Here is a 16,974-nt window from a genome sequence, read left to right on the forward strand (position 1 = left end):
ACGTGGTGTCAGAACAGCAAAGCCTGTGCTCTCACCACTGCAGGGCCCAGCCTCTCTGTCACGTCAACCAAGGTCACAGCCGCTCAGGCCCAATGGGCTCTGGCAGGGGTCAGCTCAGGGGCCCTTCTGAGGGGGACGGGGAGCCCTGCTTTGGGGCTCATGGGAACCCTGTCTCAGCCTGAGTCTGTTTATCCTCTTTTCCCATGTAGCTGGCTGGCAAACCTACAGAAGAAGGCAAGCCGACCTCTGACTCCACGTCCACCGACCTGTGAGATGCTGCTGACCACGGCCACGCCTGGGGAGACAGGGATGGGGGCCTCTAGAGTCGGAGACAGGCGGTGGGACGTTGATGCCTCAAAGAGTGGGGAGCCCGTCCACCAGTGGCCTGCACTCAGAAAGCCCGGCTGCTCGGGCCCCACTGCAGTGGTGATGGACGCAGCATCGCCAGGGCCACGCACCCAGGGGCTGGGTGATGACGCCCTGTTTGGACTCTTAGCCACACAAGCAACCACCAAGGATGCCTTCTCCCAGAATGTCTCCCCATCATCCTGGGCACGTGTTTTTACAGCCCAGTTTATTAGATATAAGGAGCTATATTTTTGAGTGTGTGTTTCATTTTCTAAGTCCTAGCACTTAACAGAACAGCTCTTAAATATTCTTTTATTTTATTTTTGGTTAACAGTTTTGTACTTTACATTTTTAATATAACCAGTCTCTTTTCTAGCTGACCATCTCCAAAGTGTTGCTTTTTCTTACTGACAATAAAAATGATGCAGTGATTCAAGCAAGCCTCAGTACATAGATCCATCAACCGAACGCCTCAGGCCCAGGACTGGACTGGGAGCACCTGGGGATGCTTAGGAGACAGGCAGGCCCAGGGCCTCCAGTGATGTTATGAAACCTGGCTCTCACCCATCCCAGTGAAAGTCTGCCTACCTCGCTCATACTACCCCCACGAATCTTCTCCAAGAATTCAGTTCATTTAAATATTATTTTACTTTTGGTTAATGGTTTTGTACTTTATGTTATGACCTAGAGGGAGAAACCAAGGCACAGAGACATGATGTGAGCTAAGACCACACACTTGGTACATGGAACAAAACGGCAGGGATCAAACCGGTATCTGGGGACTTCCCTGGTGGCCCAGTGGTTGAGAGTCTGCCTTCGAATGCAGGGGACGTGGGTTCAATCCCTGGTTGGGGAACTAAGATCCCACGTGCCATGGGGCAGCTAAGCCCACAGGATGCAATTACTCAGCTTGGGCGCCTCAACTAGAGAGAAGGTCACGCACCACTGCAAGATCCTGCACACGGCAACTAGGCCCCACACTGCCAAAGGTGCACAACTGAATGAGTGAATAGACACGCCGGCAGCTGGGCCGAAAGTTGGCTTCTACCCAGTGCTGCATCTTGGGCACCGGCACGCCTAGGCCAGCTGTCGCCGGTGTCCACCCCATCCTTTCCAGCAGCCACTGCCTCCCCTCTCCAAGCCCCGCCCTGTTGCCTGGTCCAGCTTCTACTCTCTGCTCAACAAGGCCTCCAGCGAGTTCTGTCCTCGTGGTAATGAGGGGTCGGGCTGCACTGTGAGCGCCCTGAGGTGAGGAAACAGTGCCCAGAGGTCTGGAATCGGGCTGGATTCACCTTGCAAAGGGGCAGGGGAGTGCATGTGAGCAGAGGAGGGTCCCTGAGGAGCTGAGGAACTGGGCCAGCCTGAGCATCTTCATGGCTTCACGGCCTATGAGTGGCAGGTGGAGAAACTTAGACACTGCGTAGAGGAAGACCCTTGGAGCGGTGAGACCCGGAATGAGAGACATTTCAGGGTGTGATAACAAGGGTTTTCAGGGAGACAAGGACCAGCCCCAACACCAGTTTTTCATAGGATTTTGCCAGAGGCGGACTCAGGAAGGAAGAGTAGGTCAGGTGAGGGACAGAGGCATTGGTGGTTAAGTATTCGTCCCCTGTGACAGATGGGGCAGGGAGGTCAGGACAGAGTGCAGGAGAGGCAAGACCTGGTACCATGAAGACGACTTCCATAAAATATTAATGTCTGCTGTTCACTGAGCGGTTCATAATAAATAACCCTTATAATAATCAGCTGTTAACCCAAATTCTTATAATAATAAGCACAATGAACCATACTGTTTTTCTCAGACTTAACTCTTAATGACTTTAATGGGAAAATTCTTCAGATAGTTGGATTTGGTTATTTTTTACTATTTACAAAATTGGGGGGAAAGGAAGTAGCTTTTATGAAAAATATGTCCCAGTGGCAGACTCCCCAAATTCACACAGAGTTTAAAAAGAGTTTAAAATTAAACACAAATAACATATTTGGTGTTACATGTAATTAAAAAATCTAATCTAAAATTTACACCAATGTAAAATTACACCAAACTAATACTTGGGACAGCATTAGGTTTCCATGAACAGGTGTTGCCTAGTTTTGTTAAGTGAGCACATTTACTCTTGAGCAGGTGTGGTTTCCAGGGGTCTTAGGATCTGCCGTCAGAGTGGGTCACATGAAGATCCATCCAGCTGGACCCTGAGTAAGCATACTGACCCTGACCCTGACCGTTGGACAAAGAGATGAGAGCCGGTGATCCCCGGGCCAGCCACACAGGCATCAACTGATTTCTTTCTTTTTTTTTTTTAATTATTTATTTTTCACTGTGCTGGGTCTTCATCGCTGCAAGCAGGTTTTCTCTAGTTGCGGCAAGAGGGAGCTACCCTGTAGGTGCGGCGGTGTCTCTTGTTTTGGATGGACGCTAGGGCGTGCTAGGACATGGACTGGGAAGTGCGTGGGAGGGCGTGCGGACTCGGCAGTTGTGGCTCACGCGCTTAGCTGCCCCACAACATGTGGGATCTTCCTGGACCAGCGATCAAACCCGTGTCCCCTGCATTGGCAGAATGATTCTTGAGCTTTAAAATAAATTCATTAAGTTAAAGAAATGTGAGCGCTGATTGCTGATTTATAGGGACACGTGGGAGAGTCACTGCTGTGGCAGCACTCACAGCCTGTTCTCCCCGCCACAAGTATGACGTGCTTGGTCCAAAGCTCTGGAGAAAGCTCCATCCCCTCCCTCTAGAGGCTGTGGGCCCCCAGGGAAGTCAGGCGGCACGCTGGGCACCACCGCAAAGCGTGCCAGGTGCGAGGGCCCAGCAGTGGAGGCCGTGTGCCCGGCGGGGTGAGAGAGAGGCGGAGCGGTCCACACGGAGAGCAGGAAAGGCAGGCACCTGCCGGCAGTCACGTGACGGTCACGTGGCCGCAACCCGCGGCGGCGGCGCGGAGAGGAGGTGGGGCGTGGGGCCGTGGGACGGGAGAGCTCAGCCCGGTGTGGGCTGGGTCTGGAATGCCAGGCTGGGCAGCTGATATTTTGAGAGGCAACACGCTTGAGTACCTACTATGTGCCAGGCACTGCTCTTGGCAATTTGCACTTAAAATAACCGTTGGACTCTCACAACCCCCCCTCTGAAGTATAGACTATTATCGGGTCTCAATTTAAGTTAAGGAAACAGGATTTGCCCTGGGTCATCCAACTTGGAAATGGCAGAGCGGAGACTTTATGTTTTGGGCTCCAAGGAGCAGGCTGTCAACTGGCATGATTCCAAAGGATAGTAGGCAGGCCATGACCTGATCCCCAGCCCACTGGCTCCCTAACCTGGGTGTGCACTGGGGTTCCCTAAGAGGGCTGTGCCCAGCACCACTTGGGCCCCACAAGTCAGAGTGTCTGGGGCACAGGCCTGGGAAGACTGCATTTTAATAAGCTCCATAGGTGGGACCCATAGGCAAGACCTGCAGAGCAGGACCTTGAAAACCACACAGCTTTGCCCCCATGTGCTAGATGGAGAACCAGGCCTAGAGCGGCCAGCAGAGCCCACAGAGTCCTGAGTGAAAAAGGAATGAGTGACCCAACCCAGCAGATCCGCTGCCCAACTGGTGTCCTTCCCCTGGGATGAGGGGAGGGGACTCCTTGTTGAGAAGACTGTTTCCAGGTGGATCGCAAAGGCCACTGGTGACACAAGAGGGCATGTTCAGTGGATGCGGCACAGCTTCCCATACCTTTATACTAGCTTCCTGCTGCTGGTGTCACAAACGGTCACAAGCTTCGTGGCTTAAAACAACACAAACTTGTCTACTACTGTTCTTGAGGTCAGAAATCCTAAACCAGTCTTGGGGTCAAAATCAAAATAAGAGTTAGGCTTCCCTGGTGACTCAGATGGCAAGGAATCTGCCTGCAAGGCAGGAGACCCAGGTTCCATCCCTGGGTTTGGAAGATCCCCTGGAGAAGGGCATGGCTACCCACCCCAATATTCTTGCCTGGAGAATCCCATGGACAGAGGAGCCTGGTGGGCTGCAGTCCATGCGGTCACAGAGTCAGGGATGACTAAGTGACTAACACACACACACAAGATGATAGTTAGTTCCTTATGGAGGTTCCCCTGGCTGTTTCTTTGCCTCTTCCAGCTTCTAAAGGTGGCAAGGCATTCTTTCTGCATTCCCCGGCTTGTGGCCAGATGGTTCCAGTCTCTGATTCCACTGGTACATCTCCTCCTCTGTGATTAAATCTCCCCCTGTCTCCCTCTTAGAAGAACACTTCTGATTACAATGGGCCCACCTGGATCATCCAGGACAGTCTCTCTGGTCGTCACTTAATCCCGTCTGTAAATTTCCTTTTATCTTGGAAGAATTCACAGATTCTAGGGATTTGGAAATCATTATTGGGGAGGGGTCATTGTTCAGCCTATCACACACATGATGAGAAAAATCACTCCCTTTTCAGTTCTCTTCAATGCTTTTGCCTTCTCCAAGGAAAAAGTCCCTGGCTGGTATGTTTCATCACCTCTCTAAGACCTGCTGATCTCACATCCTAGCAAAGAGTGAGCAAGCTCAGGCTGGTACTGCCTCAGTTTCCTCATCTATAAAATGGGGATAATTATACTACACCCCCAAAAAAACAAAATTGTGGTGAGGACTGAATGAGATAACAAGTTAAGGATTAGGGCTGTGCCCAGCATGTGAGCTCTAAAAAAAATGCCAATTCTCCCTATTTTATTTATGGCAAGTGATACTGATTTCTGATGAACCATTCCCATAAATCATATGGAACTTCTCTTTAAATTTATTTAGCGAAAAAAAAAAAGAAATGTGAGAGCTGATTTAAAAATTATAAGTAATTGAACTGCAGACACTGCATAGAGATGGGAAAATCAGGAGGTTGTAAGCCTCCACATTGTGCGACTCCGACAGTGTCCTGCACACACACCCAGAGCTACTGCTGTGGAGACAGTTGGTTAGTGTCTTCTAATAAGTGAAAGAATGAACTAGTATTGCCAAGCATCCCTTGAGAGGCATTTCCTATATTATCTCATTCAGTTCTTTCAACAACCCTTTGAGGGAGCTAACCCTGGTTATGCTCATTTTTCGTACAAACAAACAGAGACTCAAAAATTAAACCACAACAAGGCACTCAGAATATATAACTGGAGGAGGCAAATCTGAATTCAGATCAGTCCAACTGCCCCCTCACCCCTACCCTGGGCTGCCCTCTAAGGCATTTTGTCCCATTGCCACCCCAGTTCTCACTATTTCTTTCACAGTAGATTTAAAGTGTTTTTTTCCAGAGTCGGGGGCATGATTCCTCCATGAAGCTGTTGCTGGTCCTGTGAACCCTTTTCTTTATTTAAAGGGCTCAGAAACCCTGGGCCACTGACCCGACAGGTCACCCAGTCTCTGCACTCAGCTCCCTGCTTTTAAATAGATGGCCACCAGAGGGCGGTGTTGGCTCATGTTTCTCCAGCCTCACGCTCACCAGAACCAGAGCTGCAGAGAGGGGACCAGCATGGGGCCAGACTCCCACTTGGAGTCAGAAGCTCCTACTGGGGGCAGAGAAGCCAGCAATGGGAAACCCCAAAGTGCACTGAGACACAGCGCTGGTGAACTGCCGCGGGACGGGACAGGAGGCCCAGAGAAAGCAGATCATTGCCCCGGCAGAAAACCGATCTCCTCTCCCCATTTATAGATGAGGAAACTGTAGCACAGAGTTTAGGCTGGAAGCCCACTCCCCATCCTGACCAATCCTCACCCTGTCAGGCTTCCAGAAACCCTGGAACTCAGGAACTGTTGTGTTTTATGTGCAGAAAGGAGCAAGAGCCCTAGCAGCCAAACCTGTGAAGGAGGAATCCAGAGGAGGTAGGGAAGTCCACGGGCTGAGGGCCATGTAGTCCCAGCTGCTGGGCCACGGGCCTCTCCCCTCACCCTCAGGCTCCCGAGCCCCTGACAGGCGCTCACATTCATTGAGCATGTGCTATGTGCCCGGCATGCAGTCCTCGGAACAACACTCGGGGGGAGTTGCCTTTCCCCCTTTACAGACGAGGACACTGAGGCCCAGAACAATCGGCTGCTCTCTGAGATATTACCGTGCCTAAGGAGTGGCGTCAGGATTGAGACCCAGAAGTCTGGCTCTGGAGCCTGAGCTGCCTGCTCCCTGCCTGGGCCTGTGCTCCAGGTTCAGACCCCCCTGCCTCCTGGGCCTCCGGTTATTCACCCTGCTTGGCCTGATTCCTCACGTTCCTCCGCCCCCGGAAGGTCAAGGCCAGAGGTGGTGTCCCCGGTGGGTGGGGCCTGTGCACGTCTGCACTTCCTGCCGGCTCTGGGCCCGTGTGGGCTCCCGGCCCCCAGAGCACGTGGCTGACGGCTGGGTGAATGCTCCAGAAGGGACGAGGCCTTCCCCCTCCCACGGCCCTGCCCTCAGTGTCCAGGTTTGCCCAAGGGGAGAGCCAGTAGGAAAACCCTGACTGGAGAGGGCAGACCCTGCTCAGCCTCGCTGTCAGAGCTGTCCTCTGCTACCAGGGGCGCGCATCTCCATCCTCCATCCAGGAGCGCAGTGCCGCCGCGTCCTGGGCAGATAAATGCGCGCACGCACACACACACGCACACACACATATATCACATCGTTTTTCATGCAAAATCCATCTGAGGCAGGTTCTATGTGCAGCTCCGTTTAATAGATAAGCAAACTGAGGCCTTGGGAGATCAAGAAACGTAGTCAAGATTACCCAGTTAACAAACAGCAAGTCGGGGATTTGAACCTGGCCCCACCCAACTTCAGAGTCCGTGTTTTTCATGTCCTATTGCCTTGTCCCAGGTATCTCAATCTGGGGTTCAGAATACATGGCCTCCCTCTGGATATGTAACATGCAAATATGTCACAACATGCAAACTGCAGCTCTGCATCCCTGGATGGTTCAGGTCCTGCCTGTCCAACCTTGTACTATTTTCCCTGAAGCAGGGCAGCCATATCTTCTCAGGCTTGCATTTCCACCTCTGGGAAAACTCGAAAAGCCTAAAATAATTTCATCTTCCAAAAGACCATTGTTTATAGAGATGCTTGGCTCTTTTCCCAGAAGCCCTGGTACGGGTTGATGGGGGCTTCCCAGATATAGCCCCCAAACTCCCCGGGGAGGACAGGCAGCTCCCGGTACCACCTGAGGGCTGAGACAGTGCTTGTGGAGTCCAGCATGAGGGCTCTGGGGCTGGGCTGAGTGCCCTAGACCTGAGTGCCCCCGTGGGGAGGTACGGGAGGGCGTGAGAGACTGGGCTCCTTGGCCGCTGGACGCCTGGGGGGGCGCCTCTGTGTGGGCAAGGCCTTGTGACATGCCCGTCTTTCTCTGATCTCCTGGGAAAGGAACTGGGGCTCAGGTGCGAGGGGAGGCTCAGGTGAGTATTCCTCAAAAACACCTCTAAGGAAGGAGACGCAGCAACAGGCAAAGGGTGGACTAAGGGGTTGGGAGACAGGGTCCAAACCCAGCTCAACCGTGACCTTGTCACATGCCTCGGGGTCCCTCTGACCATCAGCTGCCAACGGCGGGATCTGGCTATAGAGCTGATATCTCCACCAAGTATCCCACCCTTCATTGCTTCATCGTAAATCCCCACTGGCCACACTCACTGCTGAGAAAACAACTCGAAAGGTAGCAAACTCGGTGATGAACTGTACGTATCAAGCGTATATTGACTTTTTATATAATAAGTAAAATTTGAGGGTATCTCTTTCCACCATGTGAAACGACTTACATTGATCACGTCATAGAATGCTCACAGCAGCCACATAAACTCGTGGCATTACTCCCATTTTTACCTGAAAAAACAGGCCGAGGAAAGTTAAATCACGTGTCAAGGCTGCACAGCTATTCAGTGGCGAGGCTGGATTTGAACCCAGATCCTTCTGGGCTCAGCACCGGTGCCTGCAGTCTCTCTTCTCTAGTGCCTATGCTGGCCTTTTATATTTAACCTCCAAAGCAAATCACCCGTGTGCTTGCCTTTCTCTAATCATGTAAATTAGGAACTATAGAAAGCAACAACAAAATAATATCTAATTCCCTATCTTGAAATAATAATCGACAGATTGATTTTATGTTTACACAGTTCATGTACATGTATAATATGTATTTTTGCAAAAAATCAGGCTATTTTGTAGCCTGTTTTCCCCAATATTAGAATGTAGTATTTTCCCATATCATTAAATACAATCTATTTTTCATAGCTGCATATTATTTCATCATTCAGAAAATACTGTTTTTTAAAAAAACCAATCCCCTATGGTTGGACATTCAGGTTAGTTACAGTTTGTTATACCTATAAATAATGCTGTGGGGGTAGTTCTTGCTCTGCTTGATTCTGCAGGATGAATGATCAGGGGTGACATCGCCAGGCTCATTGTCGGGCTTTGGGTCTGTGTTAGCGGACTCCAATGTGACTGTCCTTTAAAAACTCAGGGCCCTGCCCTCAGCAAGCCTGGTAGAGAAACTCTAAACAAAATTGTGGCCTCCTTGTCTTTGCTCTTCAGAAAGAAAGGACAAAGGCGCTGCTCCCAAGCCTCACCTGGGCAATCAGGCCCTTTCTGACCCACACCTCACTCACTGTCCAAGGTGGGACAAGCGGTTCCTCAGGCCCTGAAGGAGCTCTCCCACTCAGGCACCCAAATCATCCTCTGGGCAGGAAGATGTCAATAATGAGATTCATTCGATGTCACTTAGGTCTTCCGAGTGAACCCGATGTGGAGGAGAGTAGAGACACAGGCAGGGAGGATCCTCCAGCTGGGACAGAAAGCAGCCTTCTATGGACTTCCCTGGGGATCCAGGAGTTAAGAAGCCGAGGCTTCTTAAGGCAAGGGACTCGGGTTCGGTCCCTGACCCAGGGAGATTCCGCGTGCTGCAGGCCCCTGAGCCACTGAGCTCCGCAACCAGAGCAGCCCCTCGCCACAGCTGGAGAGAGCCCAGGGCAACAGCGAAGACCCGACACACCAGGAAAGAAAGAAAGTAAGCAAAGAAGCTTTCTCTTTGGCCTTGGAGACATGTGGGGTCTGCAGGAAGAGAGAGGAAGTTGAAAGAGTCTCGAGAAGGAAGTAGAGGCAGGAGGGCCGGAGGGAGGTGGTGACCAGAGAGATTGACATGAGATTTTCTCCCATTTCTGACCCCAGAGAGAAGTCTCCAGGTGCTGCTAGAACCTGCTCAGGGGCAGCTCGTTGTGCTCTGAGAAGGGGAACCCACTCACTCCCCAAGCTGAGGGCCTGCCCCGGGATGAAGGGGCAGCTGAAACAAGTCGCCTTCAAGCACCGGATGGAGAATGAGGCCCAGGGAGGTGGACGGACTGACCACGAGGCGCAGAGGAACCAGTGTGGACGGGGCCCCTGCTTCTGGAGCCCGAGGCGGAGCAGGCTGGGGAAGAATGACCCAAAGAAGGTTCTCCTCCTGGCCTCAGCCCCTGGGTCCTGGGGGACTCTGCAAGCCGAAACACGAAAGGACTTGGATCAGATAAGGAACCAGAGCCTGCTTTGTCCCTGCAGCCAGCAAGAAACCAGGAGAATACAAGGTCTTTCTCACTTTTCTCCTGCAGTCCCATTCATAGCCTCTTCCTTTTGCTGCTATTTTTATGAGCCTTGCTGCTGCTCTGGGAGAATCCCCAGGTCTTTCTCTCCATGTGTGTGTGTGTGTGTGTGTGTGTGTGTGTGTGTAAGGAGGTCACCCATAATTGACTGCCCTTTTTGAACCTGGCCAGAGGCTCTTCTGTTTCTCCAGCGCCAGCTTCTCTCCTGGAAACTCCAGAAAACGTGTCTTCACTTCAAAAGACCTCAGACTGTGGCTTCTGATGAAGTGTCTCCTCCAGTCTGGGTGAGGGGTCAGGATGCGAAGAAGAGGGAGACAGAGGGGAAGGGGAAGAGACACAGAGACGATGTGAGACAGACAGACAGACACGGACAGCAAAAGGAAGCAGGGGAGAAGCAGAGATGGTGAGGACTTAAGCGGGAGGAGACGGAGGTAGAAAGACCTGGAAACAAGCTCAGAGAGACAGGGACTGCCAGGGAGGGAATCGCAGACAGCTCCATGCCAGATAGAAGGGAAGGAACAAGAGTGATTTGCGGATAGGACAGCAGGAGAGCCCAAGAAAGCAGGAGGGCAGACAGTTCAGGAGAGGAAGGGGAAAGGGCAGCAGAGAGGCAGGAGGAACAGGGGCAGGTGATGAGGAGATAAACAGAGGGGAGACAGCAGCAGAAGGAAGGAAAGAGGGAGGGGCGCCCGTGTCCTGGCTGCTAGGAGCCGGGAAGCCGGCCGAGCGTGTCCTGCGGGCCCGCCGTGGCCGTGGCCGCGGGGAAGGGCCCTCGGGCGACCCGGGGGAGGAGGGTGGGGCGGGCCGGCGGCGCCGCCCCGGGGTGGGGCCGGCCAGTATAAGCGCAGCCTGCCCGCACCTGGCAGGGCCAGCTCCCAGCAGGTGGAGGCGGCCAGCCCGGCCCAGCATGAGCTCCTTCGACCTCCCGGCGCCCTCCCCGCCCCGCTGCAGCCCCCAGTTTCCCAGCCTTGGCCAGGAGCCCCCCGAGATGAACCTTTACTACGAGAACTTCTTCCACCCCCAGGGCGCACCCAGCCCGCAGCGGCCCCCCTCCTTCGAGGGTGGCGGGGAGTATGGGGCCGCCCCCAACCCCTACCTCTGGCTCAACGGGCCGGCCGTGACTCCGCCGCCCTACCTGCCAGGCGGCAGCCCCTTCCTGCCCCAGGCCTACGGCGGCGTGCAGAGGCAGCTGCTGCCCACCGGCATGCCCACGCTGGGGGCCGGCGACCTGGGCTGGCTGCCGCTCCCCTCGCAGGAGGAGCTGATGAAGCTGGTGCGGCCGCCCTACTCCTACTCGGCGCTCATTGCCATGGCCATCCACGGGGCGCCCGACAAGCGCCTCACCCTCAGCCAGATCTACCAGTACGTGGCCGACAACTTCCCCTTCTACAACAAGAGCAAGGCTGGCTGGCAGAACTCCATCCGCCACAACCTGTCTCTCAACGACTGCTTCAAGAAGGTGCCCCGCGACGAGGACGACCCAGGTAAGGGGGCCGTGGGTGCAGGGTCATCCCCCAGGAAGGCTCAGTCCTCCTGGCACCCCATTCTAGGAAGCCCTGAGGGGTCCTGCCCCACCCGAGGCCCGGGGTGGAGGGGCGGTGGGCAGAAGGAGTCTGCTGTAAAGGTGCACCCTGCAGGCAGATGTGCCGCTGACCTCTGCGTGACCTCTGAGCCTCGGTGTTCCCATCTGAAAATCAGGACCAGGGTAATAGTCGCTCTGCCAGGCTTGTGGGCAGTGAGCTCATGAGATGATGCACTCGAGGGGTTTGGTGCTGACAAAAGCTCCATGGACTGCAGTGACTGTGACCATTGATTCAGACCCCAGCATCCAGCGTGCAGAGACTCTTGTGGGGGTGGGCGTGGTGACTGCTGGAACTACACAAAGCCACGTGCGCTCCAGGCCCGCTGGGGAGGGACCAGACATCCATGGGACAACCACTCGGGGCCACACTAAGCCGCCTGCCTCCTTTAGTCAAGCCCTGCAGGGTGGCTCTTACTATCCTCAGTTTATAAGCTGAGGAAAGTTAACAGCCAGAGGTGAAGCACCCTGCCCAGGGTGACACAGGAGGATGTGACTGTGAGGGAGCAAGCGTCTGAATGGAGGTCCCTCTCACACCAGGGTGTGAGCTGTTCCTGTATAACGAGCAGTTTCTAGAACTTAGAGACAGGTGTGTGCTTAGTCACTCAGTCGTGCCAGACTTTTTTCGACCCCGGGGACTGTAGCCCACCAGGCTTCTCTGTCCATGGCATTTTCCTGCCAAGAGCTGGAGTGGGTTGATCTTCCTTTTCCAAGGGATCTTCCCAACCCAGGAATCAAACGCAGGTCTCTGGCATCACAGATGGATTCTTCACTGTCTGAGCCACCAGGGAAGCCCATAGAGATGCACAGAGGGTAATATATTGAATGCTCGTGTATCCATTTCCCAGAATTAAAGTGCCCTCCTGTCACCATGGGAAGCCAGCATACCTCTCAGAAGACTCCCACTCCCACCCACTCTGAGGGTCCTGAGGGCAGGACTGTTGGTCCTACAGAGGAACGCGAGCGTTCTCCCTTCGGCTGAAGATGTGGAAGGCAGGGTTCAGATTGTCCCTCCCGGGCACAAATCCCTTTCACACGCCTAGCATTAGCCCTCTCTCACAGCCAGCCTGAGGAAGAAGGGGCAGGTCCAGGGGGCCCACTTCTCAGACTAGGAAACCCAGGCCCTCCCCAGTTCCCCAGTCTGAAGCTGGGACTCAAGTCCACCGTCGGAGTTCATGCTCAGGACCTTCAGAAAGCCCTCTGTTTCTCCCTGAGTTCTCTTTCCCATCAGCGATGGAAGAAGCCCCTCCCTTGCCTTGGCCCCAGTACTCAAACCTCTTGAAGAGCCCACACAGTAAACTCCTTCGTGGCTCAGGCCTCACTCTGCACTCCAAGCGTGCTGAGGAGTGAGGTGGGTGCTTGAGTAACGATCCGTGTGGTGTGATGCACGGTGAGTCTGTGGCATTCCTCTTCTCTGCTTTTCTGCATCTGTTACCTTCGGTTTTAGCTTATGAAAAACAAGGAGGAACAGAAGCAAAGTATTGGCTCCATCTCTGTACTTACCCTCTCCCACTCTTGTGCCAGGCAAAGGGAATTACTGGACCCTGGACCCCAACTGCGAGAAGATGTTCGACAATGGAAATTTCCGCAGGAAGAGGAAGAGAAAATCAGATGTCTCCTCCAGCACAGGCTCCATGGCCTCAGAGAAAACGGAGGCTGGTCTCCTGGCAGGCAGCCCCAAGACCGCAGAGGCCCAGGACATCTTGGACGGCGCTGCACCGGGCCCCACCGGCTCCCCGGAGAAGCAGCCAACGCCGCCCCCGCCAGGCACCCCATGCCTCAGCAGCTTCCTCTCGACCATGTCAGCCTATGTGAGCGGGCCGAGCCCTGTGAGCCGCCCCGCGGCCACCACGCCGGGACTGAGCCTGGAGCCCGCTGACAAGGGGGGGCAGAACTCGCTGAGCTTCAGCTCCTATACCCCCCTCACCAACATCAGCGGCCCTGCGGGCGGGGGCGAGTGGGCTAGCCCCATGCCCAGCAATGCTCTGGGCTACGGGGGCTCTGTCCTCAACCAGTTCAGCTCCCCCTTCTATGGGAGCGTCAGCACGAACAGCGTCCTCTACCCCAGGGAGGGCACTGAGGTCTAGAAACGGAGCAGCTCCTGAGCCAGGCCCGACGGACATGCCGGGATCCTCCATGCCGCTGCTCCAGACCTCTGAATCGCCCAGGCACACACAGGAGGCTCAGAGGAGTTCATCGTTTTTCTGGAACGTTGTATAAACCTTGTGTGTATCACATATCCACCCATACAGCCCAACCAACTTTGCAGTGGAAATGTTGGTGCCTGCATGACAGTAACCACCCTGGCCATTTATTGAGCACTGCTGTGCTAGGTGCTGTATGAGGTTCTTTGAAGGTATGATTTCACTTTCTATTTCCAGCCACCTTGTGAGGGTCATATGAATCTACCCATTTAACAGACGAGAAAACTGAGGCTCGAGGAAGTCAAGTCCCTTTCCCAGAGTCATGCAAACTAGGAAGTGGTGGAGCAGGGAGTCAAGTGCAGGTTCTGGTGACTCCCCTCAAAGTTTGGGCCAACAGAGGCAGGAATGGAGGGATTGGTTGAGCAGACAAGGAAAGTCAGTGTGGTGAGTTGATGATGGCAAACACATCAAAATCTCTCCACTGCCTTCCAGCCAGCCATCACATTTAGTACCAGCCCTGGGTACATCTCGTCTTGGTCCAGGCCTTTACTCTGTGGCCCACAACTTACCTGCCAACACTCCTTTTGCTACTACTCAAGAGGGGAGCCCAGATCCCTGGCCCTGCTGGACAGTGTGCCTAACCTCCCCCCACAGAGGGAGATTGCCTCCCCAGCCCCATAGACCCGGAGCCGGGCAGGGAAGGGAGGAGTGTGCACCTCAAACTCCCACCCCTGCTCCACCCACTGGCAAAATCTTGTAAAGCCCAACTTCCTGTGTGCACGTCATGGACCAGTGAGCTGGAGGTGGCTGAGTCTTCCAAGAAAAACAAGGGCAAATCAGTGAATCCTTTTTCATAGCCCCGGAGGGGCTTCAGACCGCCACAGAGGGGTCCACGAGGGCAGCTCGTGGGGTCTTTTTCCTGTTTTTATACGTGCTTTACATACCAGTGATGCCGCATCACAGCACACCCTGGGAAGTGATTTTGTTTTCTTATGTTCTTTTTTAAAAAAAAAAAAAAAAACTACATGTGTCCCTTCCTTGTGAGCTTTCCCATCTATTGAGTTGACTCAATATGGAGCCAAGTGCAGCCTGGAGCTAAAGGCTTTGGGGACAGGAGGTGGAGAAAGCACAGGTATCAGTCTCTTTCCCTCCTTCACACTGACATAGGGACAAGACAAAGGTCCTCAAAAAAAGAGGGGAACTTGTGGGACTCAAAATCTGGCCTGGGATTACAGCTCATGCAATCATCACCCCCGCATTATGATCACATAACCCCACTCCCAACAGCCCTGTGCAGGGAGTGGAACTGACCCCATCACTACACAGACAAGGACGTTGAGGGTCAGAGTGGTCGAGCAAATTTCCTCAAGTCCTCAGCCAGTCCCTGCCCATGTCTGCTGACCCCGCAGTAGTCATGGCTGGCTGTAGCGCAGCCTCAGAGGTGGCTCCCCAGTTAGGCAGTGACAACAGTCCTGTTGGCTACGGTTCACTGAGGGCTGTCGGCAGGCACTGGGTCAAGTGCTATGCAGAGGGAGCTTTTGAACTCACAACAGTTCACATGTACAGACCCTGGTGAGTCACTTGGGTGCCTGGCACAGTGACCGCTAGAGGACTTGTGCACAGAAGCTGGAGGTCTTCTAGTTGAAGAGAACTCCTCAGATGTGCTTGCGTCAAGCCATGCCAAGCAGCTCTCTCAGACTCTGGGAGGCCATCTTTCCCTGGAGTAAGAGAAAGTTTGTTGCTCTGTTGTGTCTGGACTCTTTGTAACCCCATGGACTGTAGCCTGCAATCCTCTGTCCATGAAATTCTCTAGGCAAGAATACTGGAGTGGGTTGTCATTCCCTTCTCTAAGGGATCTTCCCAATCCAGGTATCCAACCTGGGTCTCCTGCACTGCAGGCAGATTCTTTTACTGTCTGAGCCACCAGGGAGGCCTAGAGTTAGAGGAGGTGGTAAATAATGCTGTTGATGATAATAATAATAATAAAAGTATTCATTGTAGGTTTACTATGTGACAGGCACTGTGTTGGGACCTGAACTGCCTTATTGCATTTAATCCTCCAAATAGCCCACTACAATCAATACTATTATCTCCATTGTACAGATGAGAAAATGGAGCCTTAGAAAGATTCTGTAATTGGTCAAGAACCCACAGTCAGGATTCAGTACAGACCATCGATGCCATGGCTGAAACTTCTCCACTGCACCTGGTGCTGGGGAGCCCTGGACTTAGCATGAGTGAGCAAACCAGGAAAAACGAAGTAAAGGAAAAGCTGGCCTCCTTAAAAACCTCTCATATTTTCCCTGGGGAATCCTTTTCCACAGAGAGGCAGAATTCTCCGGGCAGAAGAGGCAGAGGCAGTCCTGGCTGAGGAGGTAAAGGGAAGGGATACAGTTTCAGACCGTAAAACAAACACACTTGGAACAAGCTGACCCCTTGCTCAAGATAAGGGACACCAGAGGCTGGGAGAGGCGGGGACTCCACAAACGTCTCCAGGGGGATGGAGTCAGAGGCGGAGTTGGAATGCAGGTCCCTGAAGCCCAGACTAGGATCCCACATCATGCTAGATCCCACTGCCACCAAATATGCCCACAGTCTGCAGTCTCCATGAATAAGCTCCGGGCCCGCTCTTCCAGCCTCTCTCCTCCCCTACGAAGGGTCTGCAAGGCGTGCAGTCTGGGCAAGGCCCCTGCCTGTGAAGGGGCCCAAACAGAGCCCAGCCTCTCCCCTGGGAGGGAGGCAGATGTTGAGGACTGAGGACCACAGTCCTCGGCCCCTATCCTCCTCGGCCCAGAAGGTAACGGGCACGGCAGTAAAGGGAGTGTCTGCAGGGCGCTGGCAACTCCTGTCTGGGACTGCGCCGTTCCTGTCGGCAGCACCGGCAGCTCTCGGAGGGCAGCGTGCACTGCTGGGACGGGACCCGGTCAAACGGGGCTCCCCAGTCAGCGCCTGCATTCTGCTTCCTGCCCTCTTTTGGTTCTCTTCCTCTGAGAAGAAGTGGGACCTGGAGGGAGGGAGGGAAGGAAGAAAGAGAGGGTAAGGGAAGGAGGCAGGGAGGAAAGAGGACTGGTCATCCACAAGCACTCAATCCTGCGGGTGGACTGTGGCCTTCTCAGCCTCCTACAATTTGGCTCTACGTTAAAAACATGTCCTCCAGCACCAATAAAAGTTCCGAGAACCGGGCTTCCTGTGTGCTAGAGACCCCAGGAAGGCTTCATGGAAGAGGTGAGACAGGAGCTGAAGGATGGTTAAAACGAACTAACACAAGCATTTTCAAATAAAAGGAGACCAAGGGGATTTGTCACCTGCAGACCTGGACTCGAGGAAGCTGTTCAGACTGAAGGGAAACAATAGCACTGCGAACTC

The 16,974-nt window shown here is 53.7% G+C and overlaps 2 protein-coding genes across 3 annotated transcripts in view; both read left to right on the plus strand.

Moving 5' to 3' along the window:
- Window positions 1-1,433, plus strand: part of DOCK2 (dedicator of cytokinesis 2) — a 460,175-nt gene extending 458,742 nt beyond the window's left edge. The window contains exon 52 of the mRNA XM_070357390.1: window positions 210-1,433. Within this exon, the coding sequence (XP_070213491.1) occupies window positions 210-272 (63 nt within the window). The 3' untranslated portion in view covers window positions 273-1,433. The remainder of the gene's footprint in view (window positions 1-209) is intronic.
- Window positions 1,434-10,792: 9,359 nt separating this feature from the next.
- On the plus strand, window positions 10,793-13,713 carry FOXI1 (forkhead box I1). 2 transcript variants are annotated; one of them, XM_005911395.3, is made up of 2 exons: window positions 10,793-11,369; window positions 12,989-13,713. In XM_005911395.3, exons 1-2 carry the CDS (start codon window positions 10,793-10,795, stop codon window positions 13,549-13,551), a joined length of 1,140 nt encoding a protein of 379 aa, XP_005911457.2. In that variant the 3' UTR covers window positions 13,552-13,713. The 2 variants fall into 2 exon arrangements, with proteins under 2 accessions (XP_005911457.2, XP_070213919.1); XM_070357818.1 differs by having other exon boundaries at window positions 13,271-13,713.
- The last annotated feature ends 3,261 nt before the right edge of the window (window positions 13,714-16,974 follow it).

The sequence above is a fragment of the Bos mutus genome, chromosome 20 (assembly GCF_027580195.1).
Source record: "Bos mutus isolate GX-2022 chromosome 20, NWIPB_WYAK_1.1, whole genome shotgun sequence".
NCBI classification, from domain to species: domain Eukaryota; kingdom Metazoa; phylum Chordata; class Mammalia; order Artiodactyla; family Bovidae; genus Bos; species Bos mutus.

Bases quoted from the DNA above. Each gene is read 5' to 3' on its own strand.
- FOXI1 (XM_005911395.3), top strand. From the start codon at position 10,793: ATGAGCTCCTTCGACCTCCCGGCGCCCTCCCCGCCCCGCTGCAGCCCC. The intron at 11,370-12,988 runs GTAAGGGGGCCG...CTCTTGTGCCAG, and splicing joins CCGCGACGAGGACGACCCAG to GCAAAGGGAATTACTGGACC.